The following is a 20,820-nucleotide window of genomic DNA, read 5'->3' as shown; positions in this document are numbered from 1 at the left end:
AACTTTTTTCTACTCCCCAAATTACACAAACCCAGGTCAATAAGTCCTCCCACTAGTTGTTCCAGTATGGCTGGGTACAATGCTGCCACTGAAAGAGCCTCTGTCTTTGTTGACCAACAGCTATAGACCATTGTCTTTAATCTCCCATACAACATTCAAGAAACAATTCCCTCACTGCCTTTCACTGTTCCTGTCCTGTTGCCATCGCATTCCTTGTTGATCATTGAGGATGTGATCCCTTTCCTAATGTCCTCCTGATATCAAACCTAGCACCTCTTTCCTTATCCTGCTTGCCAACCACATCCACACCTACAATTTTTTCACTTTCGAAAGCCACATCAAATCTGTTGTCCTCCCATGGGTACTTGTATCGCACCTTCTTATGCCAAATTATTTATGTGCCATCTAGAGGAATCCTTCCGTTCCACTCAACATCTGAGACTCCTTGTCTGGTTCAGATTCATTGACAGCATTTTCATGATCTAAACTCATGAAAGGACAACTTGTGCTCCTTCCTCCATAAACTTACCACCTATTCTCAAATCAGCTTCACCTGGTCCTTCTCAAGTCAACGAACCACCTTCCTAGACGTTGATCTCCACCTCTCAGATGGCTCCATAATTGTGTCCCTTCATATCAAGCACAACCAACCACTAATAGTACCTCCATCTCCACTTTTGACAGCTGTCACCCATTCCATGTCAAAAAGTCTCTTCCACATTGCCTCACAAGCTGTGGACACCTCATCTGTAATGGAAAGCAGGAGTTGTCGAAATATACTGATAACCTTACCAGAACCATGACAGAAAATATCCTATCCAGCTTGTCCATGAATAGGTCTCCCATGGCATCTCCTCCTCTGACACCAATAAATTTGTTAACCAGCTACCGACCAGCAATCCTCTAATCACCCAGTATCACCCTGATCTTGAAAGACTCAACTATACCCTTCATCAGGGCTTCAACTACATCTCATTATGCATTGAGAAGAGGTATATCATACCAAAATCACCCAAAGTAGTGTTCTGTCACTCACCCAACCAACAGAATATCCTTGTTCATACCTACTCCAATCTTACTCTCAATCCTGCACTCCACATCCGTGGTTGACAGATGTGCAAGACCCGTCTCACACATCCACCCATGACCACCTAGGTCAGTACAGTCACAGGCATGTTCTATCCAATAAAAGGCATGGCCATCTTGTATCAGCTATAAGGCAATTACTACACAGCATTCTATGTGGGCATGACAATGGCAGAGGCCTTTTATGTAAGTGGACCAAACTGGACTATCTAATTGCCGATCATGCTGCACATCACAACATTAATTGCTTCAATGACTGCTTCATTGTGTAGGCCATTTAGATTCTCCATCACAAGTTTCTTTGAACTATGCAGATGGGAACTGTCTGTCAATCACATCTGCACTATCCCAGTTCTCCTGGCCTAAACTTCTGCTAACCTGTTTCCCACTATCTCACTTTATCTTTTCTGTTTCTCTTCTGTTCACACCACGTCTTCCCCCATCATGATTGCGTACTGCTCTCACTGCCCCCCCCCCCCCTCTCTCTCTCTCTCTCTCTCTCTCTCTCTCTCTCTCTCTCTCTCTCTCTGTGGTGTGTGTGTGTGTGTGTGTGTGTGTGTGTGTGTGTGTGATCCTCCCCCATTATTCCAGCCCTCTCTCTTACTCCCTTACTCTCCCCCTTAATGCCTCCCTCTTCACCACCACATTTGTTTCCTCCACCAATCTCCCCCCCCCCCCCCCCCCCCTGTATCCCTTATAAGTTTAACCTTTGAACTACTTTCGTCTTCTGTGCAGCTGCTGGGTCATATGGCGAAAGATCTGCCTCAATGTACCCTGCTAGGAATGGCAGTTATCACTGAAACAACTGGTTTTCTCTTATATCGGTTTTTCCTATGCCAGGTTAATCTGACTGTTAAAGCTGCTCAAAAGAACCAGTTCCTCAAATAACCTGTCTTTTCTTTTTTTATTCCTGTAATAAATGTAGAAATCGAACAAAGATTGAAAAATTTTGACTCTCTCAGTTTCAACATATACAGAATCAAAATATTAAATTAAAAAAGCAAATAAAACTGTCTGTCCACTATTCACTGCTTTTCTTCGAAAGTGATAAGTGTTGAACACTACAAAAGAAAATCACCAGTAGTCTCTTATTGAATCTAATTTTTTTAAACTCTGCTCAAAAATCATGTTGTTATTGAGGAACATAATACTGTTTGGGCATTATGAATAGTCAGTGCTAAAGGGGTGGAACTGAGGCTGAATAACTCTGTTTTTCATTTTAATTTGTGTTTTCAAGGGCTACAAGCAGATAAAAGTGTATTATGTAGACACAGGCAGCAGATCATCTACTTTCTATTTTTATTGTATTCTATAAACAAATTGTAAAGTTTTCAATTTATTGCTCTTACCATAACATCCTTCCTCTTTTATTATTACTTAGAGATGGAGACAAATCTTTACTTTAATCTTTTAAAGTAAATGAAGCGTTATACTTCCTTGCTGCATCACTTCGTAAAATTATTTCCAGACTGGTTGGTTGGTTTAAAAGAGGAGGGGTGGGGGGGGGGGGGGGGGGGGGGGGGGGGGACCAAACTGCTAGTTCATTGATTCTTTGTTCTGAATAAAACAATGCCACAAGTGTGAGAAGAAAACAAACAAAACTTACAACACAAAATAAAAGAAAGGAAAAAAACCACAAGAATGACAGAAAGGCAACAAACACTTAAATGGACAAAAGGGGACAATAAAACCAAAGAGATGCAAGAAACAGGGAGAAGATATTAAAACAAGAAAGCAGGTTACCATGGGTGGCTAACCGTAAGAATAAAAAGAAGCCAGTCAGCCACTCTGCAACACATTAAAACCTCCACCCTGAAAGCTCTTGGGCGGAGGACACACAGGGAAAAGGACATGTGCCAAAACTTAGATCAAATGATAAAACCCACCCTCATGAATAAAATGTAAAACTAAATCAGCCCGATGAGGTGTCGTCAGATAAAATCGGTGGCAACGAGTCTGGTAACCTAAGATTTCGTTGCAGGGCAGTCAAAGTAGGACAGTGCACCAGAATATGGGCCACTGTCAACTGGACGCTGCACCGACAATGAGGCAGGTCTTCACAGCGAAGCAGGTAGCTGTGAGACGCCCAAGCGATGCCAATGACGAGCCAGCAGAGAACCACCGAGTCCCTGCGAGAGGCCTGAATGGAGGACTTCCACACATTCGTGGTCTACTTAACGGCATGCAGTTTGTTGTGGATACTGAGGTCATGCATTCTGTCTCCCAAAGCTGAAAAAGCTTGCAGCGTAATAATGATTGCAGATCAGTTACAGGGATGCCGACCTCCAGAAGCAGTTTCCGTGCAGCCTGTTTCACCAGCCAGTCAGCAAGTTCATTTCCTGGATTCTGACATGGCCTGGGATCCACACAACCACCACAGAATGACCGGACCGTTCCAGGGCACACAGGGACTCCTGGATGGTCACTACCAAAGGATGGTGAGGGTAAGACTGGTTGATAGCTTGTAGGCTGCTCAAGGAGTCAGTACACAAGATAAATGAGTTGGCAGGGCATGAGCAGATGTGCTCAAGAGCACGAGATATGGCCACCACCTCTGCAGTGAAAATACTGCAGCCATCTGGCAACGGGTACTGTTCAATATGTCCTCCATGAGCTTACGCAAAGCTAACGTGACCTTCAGCCACCGAGCCAGTGGTGTAAACCACTTCATGGCACCGGTACATGTTGAGATTGAGAGGAAGTGACAGCGGAGAGCCGCAGGGTTAACGGAGTCCTTAGGGCCATGTGAAAGGTCCAGATGAAGCTTCAGCCAAGGTTTACACTATGGAGGTGCACGTGAATGGACTTGAGGAGAGGTGGTAAAGGGAAGGACTCCAGTTCAAAGAGAAGGGACCGGACATGATCAGCAATTGTGAGCCCTGACCTGGGCCACTGATGCGGGAGATGAATCGCCGTGGGTGGGGAAAAGGAGAGAGTAATTCGGATGCACAGGAGAACTATGAATGTGTACAACATAACTGACGAGCAGTTGTGCATGTTGGATCTGCAATGGAGGGACTCTGGTCTCCACCAGGACACTGGGCACTGGACTCCTTCTAAAAGCTCCCGTCGCTAGGCGAGTGCCACAGTGGTGCACTGGGTCGAGTAAACGCAATGCTGAGGGCGGCGCCGAACCATATACCAGGCTCCCACAGTCAAGGCGGGATTGAACAAGGGCTCTGTAGAGCTGCAGTAGTGTAGAGAGATCTGCACCCCACTTGGTGCTGCTCAGGCAGTGGAGGGATTGAGGTGCTGCCAGCACTTCCACTTAAGCTGATGAAGGTAAGGTAACCAAGTCAATCAGGTGTCGAAAACCAGTCCTCAGAATCAGTATGTCTCCACTACAGTGAGTGGATCGTCATTAAGATAAAGTTCTGGTTCTGGATGAATGGTACGACAACGACAGAAGTGCTTGACACAAGACCACGCGGCTGAAAACTGGAAGCCGTGGGCTAGAGCCCATGACTGCGCCTTGTGAATGGCTACCAGTAAGTGCTGCTTAGCAGCACTGGTACTGGAGGAGCAATACAAAATGCAGAAGTCATCTGCATACACATAACGTGAGACCGATGGCCCTACAGCTGCTGCTAGACCGTTAATAGCCACTAAAAGGCACACACACTCAATACAGAGTCCTGTGGAATGCCATTCCCCTGAATACAGGGGAACTATGGAAGGCACCAAGGTGGACACACAAAGTACAGAGCGACAGGAAGTTTTGGATAAAAATCGGGAGTGCGCCCCGGAGACCCCACTCATACAATGTGGCGAGGTTATGATGTTGCCAGGTAGTGTCGTATGCTTTACGTAAGTCAAAAAAGACGGCAATCAGGTGTTGGCATCTGCATCTGTTTGGATGGCAGACTCAAGGGACACAAGGTTATCAGTGGTAGAGCGACCCTAGCGGAAGCCGCCCTGACACGGAGCCAATAGGCCACGTGACTCCAGGACCCAACCCAACCGCCGACACACCACACATTCTAGCAGCTTACAAAGGACATTGGTGAGGCTGATGGACCGATAGCTATCCACATTAAGTGGGTTCTTACCGGGTTTAAGTACCAGAAGGACGGTGCTCTCCCACCATTGCGATGGAAAATGCCATCGCACCAGATCTGGTTGAAGATGACGAGGAGACGTGTGGATACGATCGGGCCCAGGAGCAGTGTTGGGGCAATGTGCAAGGAAGGACGCTGAGGAGCTCCCACTCTGTAAATGGGGCATTAAAGGGTTCACTGTGGCGTGTAGTTAACGAGGACTTTCCTTTCCATCCGCCGTTTGAGGGTGTGAAAGGCTGGGTGTGTGGCGGGGAGGGGGGGGGGGGGGGGGGGGTAGTTCTCCGATGTAGAGGCTCGAGCATAGTGCTCAGCAAAGTGCTTGGCAATCACGTTTGCATTGGTACATAACATGCCCTTCATATTAACGTCAGGGACGCCTTTTGAAGTCTGGTACCCAAAAATATTCTGATCTTCGCCTAGACTTCGGAAGGTGACTTACAGCATGGTCGACACGTACCTCTCCCAACACTACAGTTTCCGTCGTTTTATAAGCTGCCAAATGCGGGCACAGAGCCGCTTAAAGGCTATTAGGTGCTCTACGGAAGGGTGCCACTTATATTGCTGTTGAGCTAACCAACACTCTTTAATTGCCTGAGCGACTTCCAGCGACCACCAAGGAACTGTCTTTAGCCAGGGGCACCCTAAAGAAAGAGGGATCGCATTTTCCGTCACAGAAACAATCATTGTAGTGACCTGCTTAACCACAACATCGATGGAACCATGTGAGGGAAATTCAACGGTGACAGCAGAGGTGAAGGCTACCCAGTCTGCCTTGTTTGAAGCCCATCTGGGTAGGCATCCGTGGTCATGATGCTGGGGTAGTGACAGGAAGACGGGGAAATGGTCACTACCACACAGGTCGTCATGAGCTCTCCAGTGGATAGATGGGAGAAGACCAGGACTGCAGGCCGAGAGATCAATGGCCGAATATGTGTCCTGTAGCACACTGAAATGTGTGGGGGCACCTGTATTTAAGAGGCAGAGGTCGTGGTGGGACAGTAAATTTTTGACATCTCTACCTCAGCCAGTAAGCACAGTGCCACCCAAAAGGGGTTATAGGCATTAAAAATCTCCCAAAAGTAGGGAAGGTTTAGGGAGCTGATCAATCAGTGCAGCCAATACGGTTCAGGGGTACCGCACCATCTGGAGGGAGATATACGTTGCAGACAGTTATTTCCTGCGTTGTCTGTATCCTGATAGCCACAGATTCAAGAGGACTTTGAAGGGACACAGGTTCACTACATACTGAGTTCAGGACATAGACGCAAACTCCATCTGACACTCTATTATATTCACTATTGTTCTTGTGATATCTCCTGTAGTCACGAGGGCGGTGGTCCGCATTGCTGGGGGACCAGGTTTCCTGGAGGGCAATGCAAGAAGCAGGTGTAAAGCTTAACAGTTGCCATAGCTCAGCCAGGTGATGGAAAAAACCACGACAATTCCACTGGAGAATGACTTGATTGTAAGACTAGGAAGGCATGAAACACTCAAGGAGGCAGTTTACGCTTCAGGGTCACCTGCTACCACCAGACGAGTACCTGTGCGATCAACATCCATTGTGTCTGAGGGCCCAGCGAGATCTAGGTCCTCAGCAGATGCCAGAATCGCCATTTCATCCTCAGATGCAGAGCTTGTAGGTAGCGGTGGTGTGGGTGCCACCACAGTGGCTTGGTTTTTGGGGGTCTTTTTCTCTTTTGGTTTTCCTCACTGCCCCTGACGTTTGTGTGGCTGGGAGGGCTTCACTGATTCAGTCTCAGGGAGTGAGGAGGACCGTGAAGCCCTACGACCAGCTACCTCCGGTTGTTTCAGCCACTGGCAGGTGCAGCTTTACCACTGGTAGGAACCCGGGAAGGGAGTGGCCCAAGGGACCCCTTCCTAGTGAGAGGAGTCGAAGAAGACGTACACTTCTCCGGCTGAGAAGTGGGGACTGACGTCCCCAATGGTTGGGGGAGGGGGGTGTTGCTCCTGAAGTAGGTGGTGCAGGAACAACAGGGATGGATGTGCCCCCCACCCACCCACCATCAAGGGGGCAGATGGAGTCTCGCAGCTCTGAGAGCCAACTGTATGCAGCGGAATGTAATATGGTAAAACCGGTGTCGCAGTGGCGGTGTAGGTTGACGTCATACGTGCAGGATGTAGTCTCTCACATTTCCTCCTAGCCTCAGTGTAGGTCAGTTGATCCAGAGTCTTGTATTCCATTATTTTCCTTTCTTTCTGGAGAATCCTGCAGTCTGGCGAGCAAGGCAAATGGTGCTCTCCACAGTTGACACAGATGGGAGGCGGGGCACATGGCGTATTGGGATGTGATGGACGTCCACAATCCCGACAAATGACACTGGAAGTACAGCAGGGAGACACATGGCCAAACTTAAAGCACCGCATTGGGAGATGAATATATGGCTTCACATCAGAATGATAGACCATCACCTTGACCTCGGATAATGTGTCACTCTTGAAGGCCAAAATGAAGGCACTGGTGGCAACTTGATTATCCCTCAGACCCCAGCGGACGCGCCGGACAAAATGATCACCTCGCTGCTCTAAATTGGAGTGCAGCTCATCGTCAGACTGCAAAAGAAGATCCCTGTGCAATATGATACCCTGAACCATACTTAAGCTCTTATGGGGTGTGATGGTAACAGAAACATTCCCCCAGGTTGTCACAAGAGAGTAGTGCCAGTGACTAGGCAGAGGATTCAGTTTTTATCAAGACTAACCCTGACCACATTTTGGACAAGCCCACCACCTCCCCAAACTTGTCCTCTAACTGCTCCATAAAAAACTGAGGCTTCAGGACGTGGAACATTCCCCATCAACTCTCGTACATACGAGGTACCGACGCGAATAACCTTCACTGCCATTCTTAGTCTGGCGTTCCTCCCATGGTGTGGCCTGTACTACACTTCATCGTGTGTCATCTGCCCTGATGCCACCCACTCCAACCAGGGGCCCTCCCCAAGGGCACCACCCAGCCACAGCGAAGGCCACCTGGCAGGATGGCCATTGCCAGGAGTCCTGATGCCCCACAGGGACGGGCATCTACTCCTTGGCATACGTGGGGAGTTAACGGCGCAGGCATCAGCAAAGTGATCCCTTTGTGGTCAGGGGCTGCAACCAACAGGGTACATGGCGGCCCAGCCACAATGGACTGACTACCATGTTGGATATCAGGTGCAACCAAGTAAAAAAGTCCATTATCACTGTTAGTGAAGAAAACGATACTGCACAGTTGATGGAAAAATACGCACCCAGGAAGGTGACCTCACCCAACAGTTGGAGAATGAGCAAAAGTGCATATCCATGTTGACGGAGGATGCGAGAGGTCTCAGCACATGATGGACACGATGCACCATGTAAGGCGCCATTCCCCAACTGGCTCGCTCTTTGGGAAAATTTTGAAAAATGGAGGTCAAACCCTACATGGGACCATCACATAAAGGCTGAAACAAGTGAGACTCCTTTCAGTAGCCTCTTACGACAGGCAATAATGCCTCGGGCTTATTATTACCCCCTGACCCGCAGGGGGTTTCCAGACTGGGAATGGTGCCATTCTCCAATACAACAGATGTTCAGTGATGACAGCAAAGAACTATCATGTAGGAGCAAATCTTACACACTGTATGTACACGCATACCTAACCTAGAGCCGTGACACGTGGCAACAGGGACCTTATTGTCTCAGCAATGCTCTATGAATTCTTTTGCCATGGGCTTGTTGCTCTTTTTTGTCAGCATTGTTATTAAAATAGCACTGATCACTAACCTGTTTCCTATAATGATACAATGTTTCAAACTTCTTTTTTAAAAAATGCTTATTTAAAAATGAATAAGTTTAGCACTTCTGCTATGGCTAATTGATTTTTTTACTCTGTTGTTAGTAAAAAATAAGAACCACCTTTTATAACTGAGACCAAACAAATACTAAAAATACCACTATTTCGGAACTAAAATATCATTATTAGTTTTAACTGTTCAGTTTCTGCCATGCCTATACACCGCCATTCCCACCTTGCCTCATACATCACCTCTCCCACCTCCATCAACCCAGGTAACTACTTTCAATAATAAATATTCCTTAGTCTAACTGTACTCTCTGTGTGTGTGTGTGTGTGTGTGTGTGTGTGTGTGTGTGTGTTTTTGGGGGGGGGGGGGGGTGCACCTACTTAAGATAGTGCAAGAGCTCAAAAGCTACACTTAATTGTTTTATATTGTGTATTCCTGTGCGCCATACACCAGTCTCCTATAAGTGGTCACCTTTCCTCCCCCCATCCATGAACTTCCATTGTTATTACATTATTCATTCGGATATGTTCTACAGATTCAATCACCAAGGAGGAAATTCAGGCATGAAGAAGTAGTCAAGTTAAGGAAGAACTCATGTAATTGGAACCTACTATTGAAAAAGTAAGTTCTAGATGCTACTTACCCCATAGTGACAACTTTACGAGCTGATTTGTTGATAATTCCGTCAGCAGCTTCAGCCTCCTCCTCTTGCTGAGAGTCAAGCTGAATAACCTCCAAATCATAGCTTGGACCATGAGAAAGCTGTTCTCCAAGATAATATTGCCATACTTCTAGACATGGCAAGAAGGATTGGGGCCGCAGAACCTAATGATGTAAAATATCGTAAGTAGATATTCCATCAGAAAATAATTATTTGCTTTGTTCAACAGTCGCAATTTGTTTTATCTAATGCCTACTAGTTTCGGTTCCAAGTAACATCATCAGGCCATTGCACAATCCTAAAATCACAGCACATAATGAAAATATTCTTCAAGAATTATTTACAAAATACTTTTCCTATGATAGATAATGTGTGATATGAAGTGCAATTTTAAAATATAGGCACCCCTTTACCCTGCAGTACAGTTGTCAAGCTCACTTATCCAAACACATATGTCATATATTAAAAGTAAGGTCACTGATGTAATCCAAACAGGTACGAACTGTGGCCAGAAGTAGTAAGAGTAACCTCAACATGCAGAGGTCTTTTTCCATTAAAAAAGAGGAACAATGAAGAAGACAGCTAAAAATAAGTACATATTGCTTACCTTTTACTTGACTTTCTAATCTAGAAATGAATGTTTCTAGTTTTTGAAGGTACTAAATCTTGATGGCACAAGTGCCACATCATTAAGAACTAAATAAAAACAGACCATGTTGTAAAAGTAGATAAAAAGCTTTTAATATGTGGCAGTATGAAAAAAACTGAACTCTTCTACATGCAGATGATTACATGTTTATGAAATAATTTTTAGTGCTCCATACCTCAACTGGTGAAAACACAACCTTACAGGATCACTTTGTTTTCTCTCTGTTAAGAACCCCCCCCCCCCCCCCCTCCCTTTTTTATTTCAGGATACCGCAAAAATTTGCAAGGTGACGAAAATCTATTCTAGGTGTGGTGGGCAAAATGTTTGACAGAATGAACCTCATTTTCGGACACAATTTTAGGAAGGGGTAGCATAGCAGTACCATGTTGAAGTTTACGTGAAATACTAAAGTCTACAGTCCCTTGGGCGCAAAACTGCTATGGTCATTAGCGCCCGGTCTGTGACTTAGGAAAAGGTAAAAAACGAAAATGTAAACCAGCAGCAATGGGAACGAAACTCAAAAAATTTGAGAAACTAAAAGCAGAAGGAAAGCTTAAAAAACCAATACAGAAAGGGGTTGGTTGTCCCCAAAAAAAAGCTTCAAATGACTGACATCATTTCACTGGCACCAATAAACTCGAGAACGTGATCGGCCGAGCACGTGTCATCTGCTAAAATTGACGATATATCAGGCGACAGCTGTAGACGGGCGCGTAACGGAGTAAAATAGGGGCACTCAATTAAAAGGTGTCTTACCGTCCACAGCTGAGAGCAGTGGGGACAGAGTGGGGGAGGATTGCCGCTTAAAAGATGTCGATGGCTAAAAAGACAGTGCCCTATCCGGAGTCTAGTTAAAATTACCTCCTCCCGACGACGCGTTCGGGAGGAAGAGGTCCAAGCACAAGGAAGAGCTTTCACGCCCCGCAATTTATTATGGGGAAGTGTCGACCAATGTGCGTGCTATAAAAGAACAACACGACGACATAAAACACTCCGTAGATCGGCGAAGGGAATCGATTGAATAGCTGGCCGAGGAAGAGAGACCGCAGCCATGGCCGCTATATCGGCCGCCACATTTCCACAGATACCAACGTGTCCTGAGATCCAGAGGAACGCCACCGAGACGCCCCCCAGGTGGAGCAAGCGCAGGCAGTCCTGAATCCGGTGGACCAGAGGGTGGACAGGGTAGAGAGCTTGGAGACTGAGGAGAGAGCTGAGAGAATCTGAACAGATAACATACTGTATCCGCTGATGGCGGCGGATGTACTGGACAGCCTGGAGAACAGCGTAAAGCTCCGCAGTATAAACCGAACACTGGTCGGGAAACCGAAATCGATTTGAGGTGTCGCCAACAATATAGGCACTCCCTACACCAAACAATGTTTTTGAGCCATCAGTGTAAATAAATGTGGCTTCCTTCATTTGTGCACGTAGAGCAGAAAATGCCCGATGATAAAAAAGTGAAGGGGTACCATCCTTGGGAAACTGACAAAGGTCACGGAGCAGGCAGGTCCGGGGACGGAGCCAAGGCGGTGCTGTACCCCAAGTTGTCAAGAAAGTTTTAGGAAAGCGGAAGGAAAGAGAATGGAGCAGTTGACGGAAGCGGACTCCCGGTGGTAGTAGGGAGGAAGGGCGGCCTGCATACCCTAAATCGAAGAAGGTGTCGAAAAAAATGTCATGGGCCGGATTAGCAGGCATGGAAGACAAATGGCTAGCATAATGACTCAGAAGGACAGCTCGCCGATTGGACAGCGGAGGTTCAGCAGTCTCAGCATAAAGGCTTTCCACAAGGCTGGTGTAAAAAGCTCCAGACACTAAACGTAATCCATGGTGCTGAATAGAGTCGAGACGCCGAAGAATAGACGGCCAAGCAGAGGAGAAAACTATGCTTCCGTAGTCCAATTTCGAGCGCACTAGGGTGCGATAGAGGTGGAGAAGGACAACTCGGTTCGCTCCCCAGGAGGTACCATTCAGGACATGGAGGGTGTTGAGGGATCGCAGACAGTGAGCCGAAAGATAGGAAACGTGGGAGGACCAGCACAGTTTTCTGTCAAATGTAAGACCCAAGAATTTAGCGACGTCCGAAAACGGAAGGTTGACAGGTCCTAGATGTAAGGAAGGTGGAAGAAACTCCGTACGACGCCAAAAATTAACACAAACGGCCTTACTGGGAGGAAAGCAGAAGCCTGTTTCAATGCTCCAAGAGTGGAGGCGATCGAGACAGCCTTGAAGACGTCGTTCAAGAAGGCTGGTCCGTTGAGAGCTGTAGTAGATCACAAAATCGTCCACATAGAGGGAGCCCGAGACATCAGGAAGGAGACAATCCATAATTGGATTTATGGCAATGGCAAACAGTACAACACTTAGCACGGAGCACTGGGGTACCCCGTTTTCTTGGGAGAAAGTACGGGAGAGAGTAGTGTTCACCCGCACTTTAAATGTGCGCTCTGCCATAAATTCGCGAAGAAAAAGGGGCAACCGACCGCAAAAGCCTCAAGAGAACAGTGTGCAGAGGATGCCTGTCCTCCAACAGGTATCGTATGCTCTCTCCAAATCAAAAAATATTGCTACTGTTTTGCGTTTCTGGAGAAAAATTGTTCACGATATAAGTGCAGAGAGCAACAAGATGGTCAACTGCACAAGCTAAACGACAATTCACCATACGCTCCAAAACCTTACATACACTACTTGAGAGAGAAATGGGGCGATAGCTAGAAGGGAGATGTTTGTCCTTTCCAGGTTTCGGAACAGGAACGACGATAGCTGCCCGCCATCGTCTGGGAAAAGTACTGTCAGTCCAAATTCGATTATAAAGGCGAAGAAGGTAACGCAAGGTATGATAAATGCAGCAACATTTGTATGTGGATCCATCCAGTCCTGAGGCGGAGGAGCGAGAAGAAGAGAGTGCATGCTGGAGTTCCCGCATGGAGAAAACAGTATTGTAGCTTTCGCGATTTTGAGAGGAGAAAGCAAGAGGTCACTCTTCCGCTGCACGTTCTTTGAGAGAAACGCTGGCGGGTAATATGAAGAGCTCGAAATCTCAGCGAAGTGTTGACCCAACGAGTTAGAAATTGCGACGGGGTCCACTAATGTATCATGCACAACAGTGGGCCCAGAGACCGGGTAGAAACTAGGTGCGCCAGATAACCATCTAATCCGACTCCAAACTTCCGAGGAGGGAGTGAAGATGTTAAATCAGCTAGTAAAGACATCCCAGCTTGCCTTCTTGTTATCGCGGATGACGCTACGGCACCGCATGCGGAACTGCTTATAGCGGATACAGTTGGCCAAAGTAGGATGGTGTCTGAAAACGCGAAGAGCACGCCGCCACTCATGTATTGCGTCATGGCATGCCTCGTTCCACCAAGGAACTGGGGGGCGCCGGGGCAATTTGGAGGTGCGAAGTATTGAACGTTCCGCAGCTGTAAGAATAACGTCTGTAATATGAGTGACCCCATCGTCGATGCTAGGAAAGTGATGGTCATCGAATGTCGCTAGAGACAAAAAAAGTGTCCAATCTGCTTGGGCAAACTTCCAGCGTCTCGGGCGCATATATGGCAGTTGTGGCTGCAACCGAAGGACACATGGAAAGTGGTCACTCGAGTGTGTATCAGCAAGGGCGAACCATTCGAAAAGCCGAGCTAGCGGAACAGTACCGACCGAAAGGTCCAAATGAGAGAAATTTGTCGTGGAGGCAGACAAAAATGTAGGGTCCCCAGTGTTGAGGCAAACAAGATCCGCTTGGTGGAAGACGTCTATCAATAGTGAGCCACGCGGATAAGGATGTGGAGATCCCCAAAGCAGGTGGTGGGCATTGAAGTCCCCAACCAGCAAATAGGGGGGTGGAAGCTGACCAAGAAGATGAAGGAGATCAGCTCGTGCCATTGGTGTGGACGGTGGAATGTAGACAGTACAAAGAGAGAAGGTGTATCCAGAAAGGGAAAGACGGACAGCGACTGCTTGGAAGGAAGTGTTTAAATGGATTGGGTGATAATGGAGAGTTTCATGGAGAAGAATCATGAGTCCTCCATGTGCTGGAGTGCCTTCAACAGAGGGGAGATCAAATCGGACTGATTGAAAATGGGGGAAAACAAAGTGGTCGTGGGGACACAGCTTTGTTTCCTGAAGACAGAAGATGACCGGCGAGTAGGTTCGTAAGAGGATCATCAATTCGTCCCGATTGGCTCGAATGCCGCAGATATTCCAATGGATAATGGACATAGGGTGGACAGAAAATGGAAAAATGTGACCAAGGTTGCCGTCAACTCAACGACTGCTCAGAGCTTGCAACCGACAGCATGGAACGGTACTCAGCCGAAGGCAGAAGATCCTGATCCATAGGTTGTTCAGGAGCAGCTCCTGCCACCAGCGATCGGCCGGTTGATCGGCCACCAGCAGTGCGCCTCGACAGCATAGAAGACGGCCGAGGGCGGTGACCGCCAGGTGGTGCTGAAGATGAGACACGCCGTGGCGGAGAAGGAGAGGAACTGGGTTTCTTATTAGCCTTCTTGGAAACATGATGTTTAGATGAAGGAGGAACTGATGGTTGTGAAGTTGGGGTACGTACAAAATCTTCACGAGTATGCTCTTTTTTTGAAGTCTGGGTGTCTCACTTTTGGGATAAGATTTAGCAGAACCTGATGAAGGGTGAGCCATAGAGTGAGCAGGCGAAAGTGGGGAGGTTGAATGGTCGATCTTTGCGCTGGCCGATCTGACGACTGTGTCACTAAAGGTGAGATCACAAGTCTGTGTGGCCGCCTCCTTTGTTGACCGAGGAGAGGCAAGGACAGTGCTGTATTTTCCTATCTGAGGCACAGTGGGCTTTAGAGCAGCAGAGGTCGACACCTTTTCCTTCACTCTGATTTCCTGAATGAGCTTTTCATCTTTAAAAATGGGGCAATCTCAAGAGGAAGCAGTGTGGTCACCCATACAGTTGATGCAACGAGGGGATGGAGGTGGACAAGCACCCTCATGGGCATCCTTGCCACATGTAACACATTTGGCCGGGTTGGAACAGGACTGGCTGGTATGATTGAACCGCTGACACTGATAGCAACGCGTAGGGTTTGGGACTTAGGGGCGAACGGAAATTATCTCATAGCCTTCTTTTATGTTCGATGGGAGTTCAACTCTGTCAAATGTCAAGAAGACAGTACGGGTCAGAACGATGTTCGTGTCAACCCTTTTCATGACTCTATGAACAGCCGTTATGCCCTGGTCAGACAGGTAGTGTTGAATTTCCTCGTTGGACAATCCGTCGAGAGAGCGAGTATAAACGACTCCACGTGAGGAATTTAAAGTGCGGTGCGCTTCAACCCGGACAGGAAAGGTGTGGAGCAGTGAAGTACGCAGCAATTTTTGTGCCTGGAGGGCACTGACTGTTTCTAACAACAAGGTGCCATTCTGTAATCTGAAACAAGACTAACAGGACCTGCAATTGCGTCGACACCTTTCTGAATAATGAAAAGGTTAACCGTGGAGAAGTCGTGACCTTCGTCAGACCGAGAAACAACAAGGAACTGTGGCAACGATGGAAGAACTGTCTGTGGCTGAGACTCAGTGAACTTACGCTTGTGAGCAGACATAGTGGAATTGAGGAAACCATTGCAGAAGAATCCCCCATTATTACCGGCGTCTCCGATGGCGCGCTCCTCCCTTGTGGGGGCCCTCTCTGAGGGCACTCCCGCCTTAGGTGATTGTACACACCTCCCGACAAACGGATGGAGGGACCAATCGGCACTTTCGGAAGGTATCAGCTCGGGTAATCACCCCTCCCTGGGCCTGGCCATTACCAGGGGGTACGTACGTGTCCTACCTGCCTACCCGGGGCGGGGAATTACGTGTTACTCTGTCACCGGCTACGCATGAAAATGCGTGGGTCGGCCTTCAGACATGCACAGGGAGGAAAAAAGAGAAAGGGAAAAACAAAGAAAGGGAAAGGAAAGAAGAGAGGTCTCAAACGCCGCAGCAGAGAAAAGGGTGAAGAGAAGAGGTAAGGAAAGGAAAGGACAAAGGAAGGATGAAGACGTGCAAGCGGAGAAAGCAAAGAATGCGTTACATTTTCGAGCGTCCGTCTCCGGACGTAGGCACAAAACATACTCCCAGAGGGGGAGAAAAGGAAGGAAAGAGACTGTGGTGAGGGGAGGGAGGGCGAAGATGGGGGATAGGGAAGGATGCAGAAAAGGAAGGTATGCAGCCAGGAAAGGAAGGGGGGCCACATTAGCTTGGGGTCCCATGCTTGCTACGCACGTATCCACAAAAGAGTTGTGGACCCCCCCCCGGGGGGGTGGGGGGGGGGGGGCGGGGTGTCCCTTGGTGGTGTAAGTAATTTAAGCTTGTAAGTCAACACAATCAAAGGGTACCGCCATAAACGTCACATATTTTGATACTCTCAGACACACTCATCAAGAACTATCGATGAACTATCTATATGCATGTTGGGCCTGGTGGTCTACGAGGCAAAGCACATGCCTGAAAACAGAGGTCGCAGAATCAAATCTCAGTTGGGCCATGGACTTTTTCAGTCTCCTCAGCCTTCAAATCCTGATGATGTGAGAATTCTCCAGGAACAACATACAGTTTGGATTCCATGTTAAACTGTAGGTCCCCTTTCCCCAGTTGGATAACTGAGGTAAGTTAGGGGCAATGAAGTTGCCAAAGTGGACTTCAATTGGAAAACCTGTACAAGCATTGAGCCACATCATCATCATCATCATCATCATCCATAATTAAGTTTGTACGGAACCCTTAGAGTGAGAGTCCTACCCACACTTGTCTTTTTTTTATTGTTTCAGTGACTTTTTACTAATATTTTACTAGCACAACATGTTTTGGCAGCATGATGCATCACTAGGAGCGTTACTGTTACATGTACAGTAATCTGAAGTGTAGTTACGATCATCTGCTGAGTGTGCAAGTTGGATTATGTATAAAAATATAACCCTCTGCAGAAAGACCGTTCTGTTGTAGCCTGCTGCTCTCCCCTCTGGTGGTCAAAATTCTAATCTGTAGTGTTGTCAGGCATAGATAGCACAGCTATGAATGTCCACCAAAAACTGAAATTAATAGTCTGCCGATTTTGTAATCACTGAATTGGGTGGGAAAAGGCAGACATGTCCAGAAACACAGTTCACTAGTGGGAACATGCTGCTGCCTTTCAACAAGGCAATCATTTTTGAAACATTAATGCAACCAAACAAAGAAAAGGCCATTTCAGAAGAAACAGGTGTGTGACTTCCTATGTACCTACATGTTTAGTCTGACATTGATACTACATCAGAATATTTTATGATCTGAAGATGGCAGTAGCCCAAACCAGTCATAGTGAAATGTAAAAATTTATGTGATCAAGACAGACCTGTATAATAAAGTGCCAGAAATATGATCATGGACTCATTTTCACACTTTATGTCTTCAATTGATAAAGGTGTTCAAGTTTTTGCAAAAGCAAACATTTCAGTCAAAGAGTTCCCAATCAGCATTCCTTTTAACAGTCAATTTCAAAGTAGTAAGGCTTTGTTTGTCTTCTCTCATGGAGCATGACAACCTTTTCATTTGTGCATCTGATGAATTAGACACACACACACACACACACACACACACACACACACACACACACACACACACACACGCACGCACACACGCACTCTTCTACATTCATTCACACAAGCAAGCACACCTCACACGACTGCCATCTCTGTGCACAAGTTGTGCTTGCTTGTGTGAATGAATCTTGACAAAGACTTTGGCTGAAAGCTAATGTTTAAGTATTTTTTCATTGCACGTGTCTGTGACTCAGTGTCATCTTTAGAATAAGTAAGAATCAATATTTTCCTTATATAATTGATATTTCAAACTGGAGTTTCCATTGTTCACAGATTGTGTTTTCATTGTCTATGGTACCTCAGCAACCAAGACAAGTTTATTTTAGGATTTAGAGTATCTGGAATGGAAACACCTGATGTGAAAACGTTATGTGATGTTGTTGTTGTTATTGTGTTCCGAGTGCCAGACTAATAAATTTCCAGCAAAAATGTAAGTAAAGACAACAGTGAAATGATTTAAACACACAGTTCAGTTTAATTATACACTAAAATAAATTAATCTTTCTGTAGACAAGTTTTGGTACCTAACTTCAATGTCACACCCAGAAAATAATTTTATCACACTTCAAATTAATGTACATGTAACTGTAATGCACTTGATGGTGACAACATGCTGCTGAAAACTGTCATGCTAGTAAATATTAGTAAAAAGTGACCGAAGCAGTAAAAATTACTTCATAAATTTTAACACAGTTTCTGACCATACTACATGGATACATTTAAGAGATTATTTAGATGGACTGATTTATTAATCTTGTTCCATTATTGCTTCAGGAGAAGAAAAAATTGATGATTTCCAAGATATTTATTAGTTTCATTGAATGTACGGGTTTGAGAAAGTTTACACTGCAGACTGATTTACTGATGGTTACCCTTTCCCAATGCCCAACTTGTGATAGTACGCACCAGTATGCTGCACTCTTACTTCTGGTGAAAGAAAACCATAACTGCAGATTTTGAGATTTGGTGCAATATAACTTTGTTTTACCAGTACAAATGTCACACTCATATTTTTAAAGTTCGCAGAAGATCATAAAAATAACATTTTATAAAGTCAAAATTTGAACTACCTGGCTCTCCTCCAGAAGGTCACAGTACGGGAAGCTGAAAAGCTCAACCACATACTTTACCAGGGCTTTGACTCTCGCATTGTGTCCTGAGATGAGGGATATCGTACCCACAAACCTACCATCACCCATAGTAGTGTTCCACCACACACTCAATCTACAGAATATCATTATGTATCCCCATTTCAATCCAACTCCCAATCCTGCATTTCATGGGTCTTTTCCTTGTGGTCGATCGAAGTGCGAGGCCTTTCCCATATCCTCATAACCACGAGCCAACTCATGATGAAGAGACCATTAATAAGCTATTTATGGAGTAGAAACTGCACTGAACCAAGTGAACAAACACTATTTATAGAGCTCTGTACGATAAGTAAACAGGAAAAAAGGTGACTAGTTAGTTAGGTTACAATTAATTATCCTCTAAAAAACTGTTTGAATGATCTATGAACTCGAATAATTATCTAGACAGAAATTTATTTGTTTAACGCCCATCTCTGCTTATGATTACACCTTGCATATCCATCCTCTTTTTTGATCAGTGCAGATGATGTTATCAACTGTAATGAGTCCTGTTAGTTCATTCGCTCAGTTTACTCAAGAGAGCCTACAGTGTAGCTGGACTGAAGTTCTTTGTTAATTACAAACAAAGTTGACAATTACAGTAAGTTGTCATGCTCCTCAACTTCAAATCCTTTTAATTTTGTCTGTCCAAAATATCTCTCAAAGTCAGCACAATTTTAGCTGCAGCATGATGAACGTGAACTATTATATCAGCTACATGCAATTTCACAGTTCTGAAGCTAAATCAATGACCTTAAATAATATTTAAATTATCACTTTAATTTGTGGTGTGTGTGTGTGTGTGTGTGTGTGTGTGTGTGTGTGTGTGTGTGTGTGTGTGTGTGTGTGCGGGCAGGCTGCTTGCTTCACAGAGAGTACAAAGTGGGTGATGTGGAATGAACACCGCACATGTGGATTTGTAATACAGATGCAGTGCTCTAATGTACTTTTACTCTAGCTCGTCAAAGGATTTCATCTGAAAACTAGCAAAGTTTTCATTCTCTTCTGTGAATGCCTCTTGACATCTCAACCTTTCTGTTATTTTGTCAGTGGTCTCCTTTACTAATGTAACACTGAGTTACAATATCCACTGATAATGGCAGTCCTGCAATTAGCAACCCTGTCCATCCCTTCAAGCCCCAGCTTCTTTTGTGACTTCTACTTCAGTTCTTGAAGTTAATTACAGTAACAACTAGAAAGTGGTAAAATGTCATTCCAGAGGATGAATCAACCTGTACGTGTAAAACCAACAGAAAATATAGACTAAATGTTATAAAACATAATATTTTTCAAGTGTCAGGAACAAGCTGTCGTAATATTTCTAAAACCATGAAATGAATGGAACATAACAAGGTAATTTCACTCATATGCAATAAAGATAGTTAGGTAATCAAGGACAAAAAAAGCAAAATTTATGAAGTACTTACAGGATGCTCCAAATCTGGTGTATACAGAAAGTTATAGAACAAAGGTGATCTTGTATGCTGTTTCTCGATGTAATCAAATATTGACTGGCCCAAGTTTGGACCCGAGTTATTTCCTGCCAACCGTCCACCTTACAGCAAAAAGAAAGAAGAAGAAATCAATTACTCTCTTACAACCTCAACTGTACACCATCAGTGCAAAAAAATTTCAAGATTGAATTAATAAAAAAAATAGAGAATACAGAATATTATGGTTTTAATGCTGCAAGTGTTCTACATACTTTGCCCTCATTTGACATGAATGCTCAAAACATTCATACAATGCCGTAGAACTGTCAGTAAAGTCGTTCTTTGATAAGTCATTCACTCATATGTGACATTGGCTTGAATGTCTGTTATGTTGTCAAAGCATTGACCCTTCAT

The 20,820-nt window shown here is 45.5% G+C and overlaps 1 protein-coding gene across 2 annotated transcripts in view; it reads right to left on the bottom strand.

Moving 5' to 3' along the window:
* Positions 1–20,820, bottom strand: part of LOC124804707 (myotubularin-related protein 13) — a 216,491-nt gene that overhangs the window by 24,449 nt on the left and 171,222 nt on the right. For both annotated transcript variants that reach the window (XM_047264966.1, XM_047264967.1), the window contains 2 exons: positions 20,401–20,528; positions 9,573–9,754 (listed from right to left, as the gene is read on the bottom strand). In XM_047264966.1, the coding sequence (XP_047120922.1) occupies positions 9,573–9,754; positions 20,401–20,528 (310 nt within the window). The remainder of the gene's footprint in view (positions 1–9,572; positions 9,755–20,400; positions 20,529–20,820) is intronic.

Source organism: Schistocerca piceifrons, chromosome 7 (genome assembly GCF_021461385.2).
Source record: "Schistocerca piceifrons isolate TAMUIC-IGC-003096 chromosome 7, iqSchPice1.1, whole genome shotgun sequence".
In the NCBI taxonomy this organism is placed as follows: Eukaryota; Metazoa; Arthropoda; class Insecta; order Orthoptera; family Acrididae; genus Schistocerca; species Schistocerca piceifrons.
The sequence above is the reverse complement of the archived record's forward strand: the minus strand, read 5'-3'. Positions and strand labels throughout refer to the sequence as shown.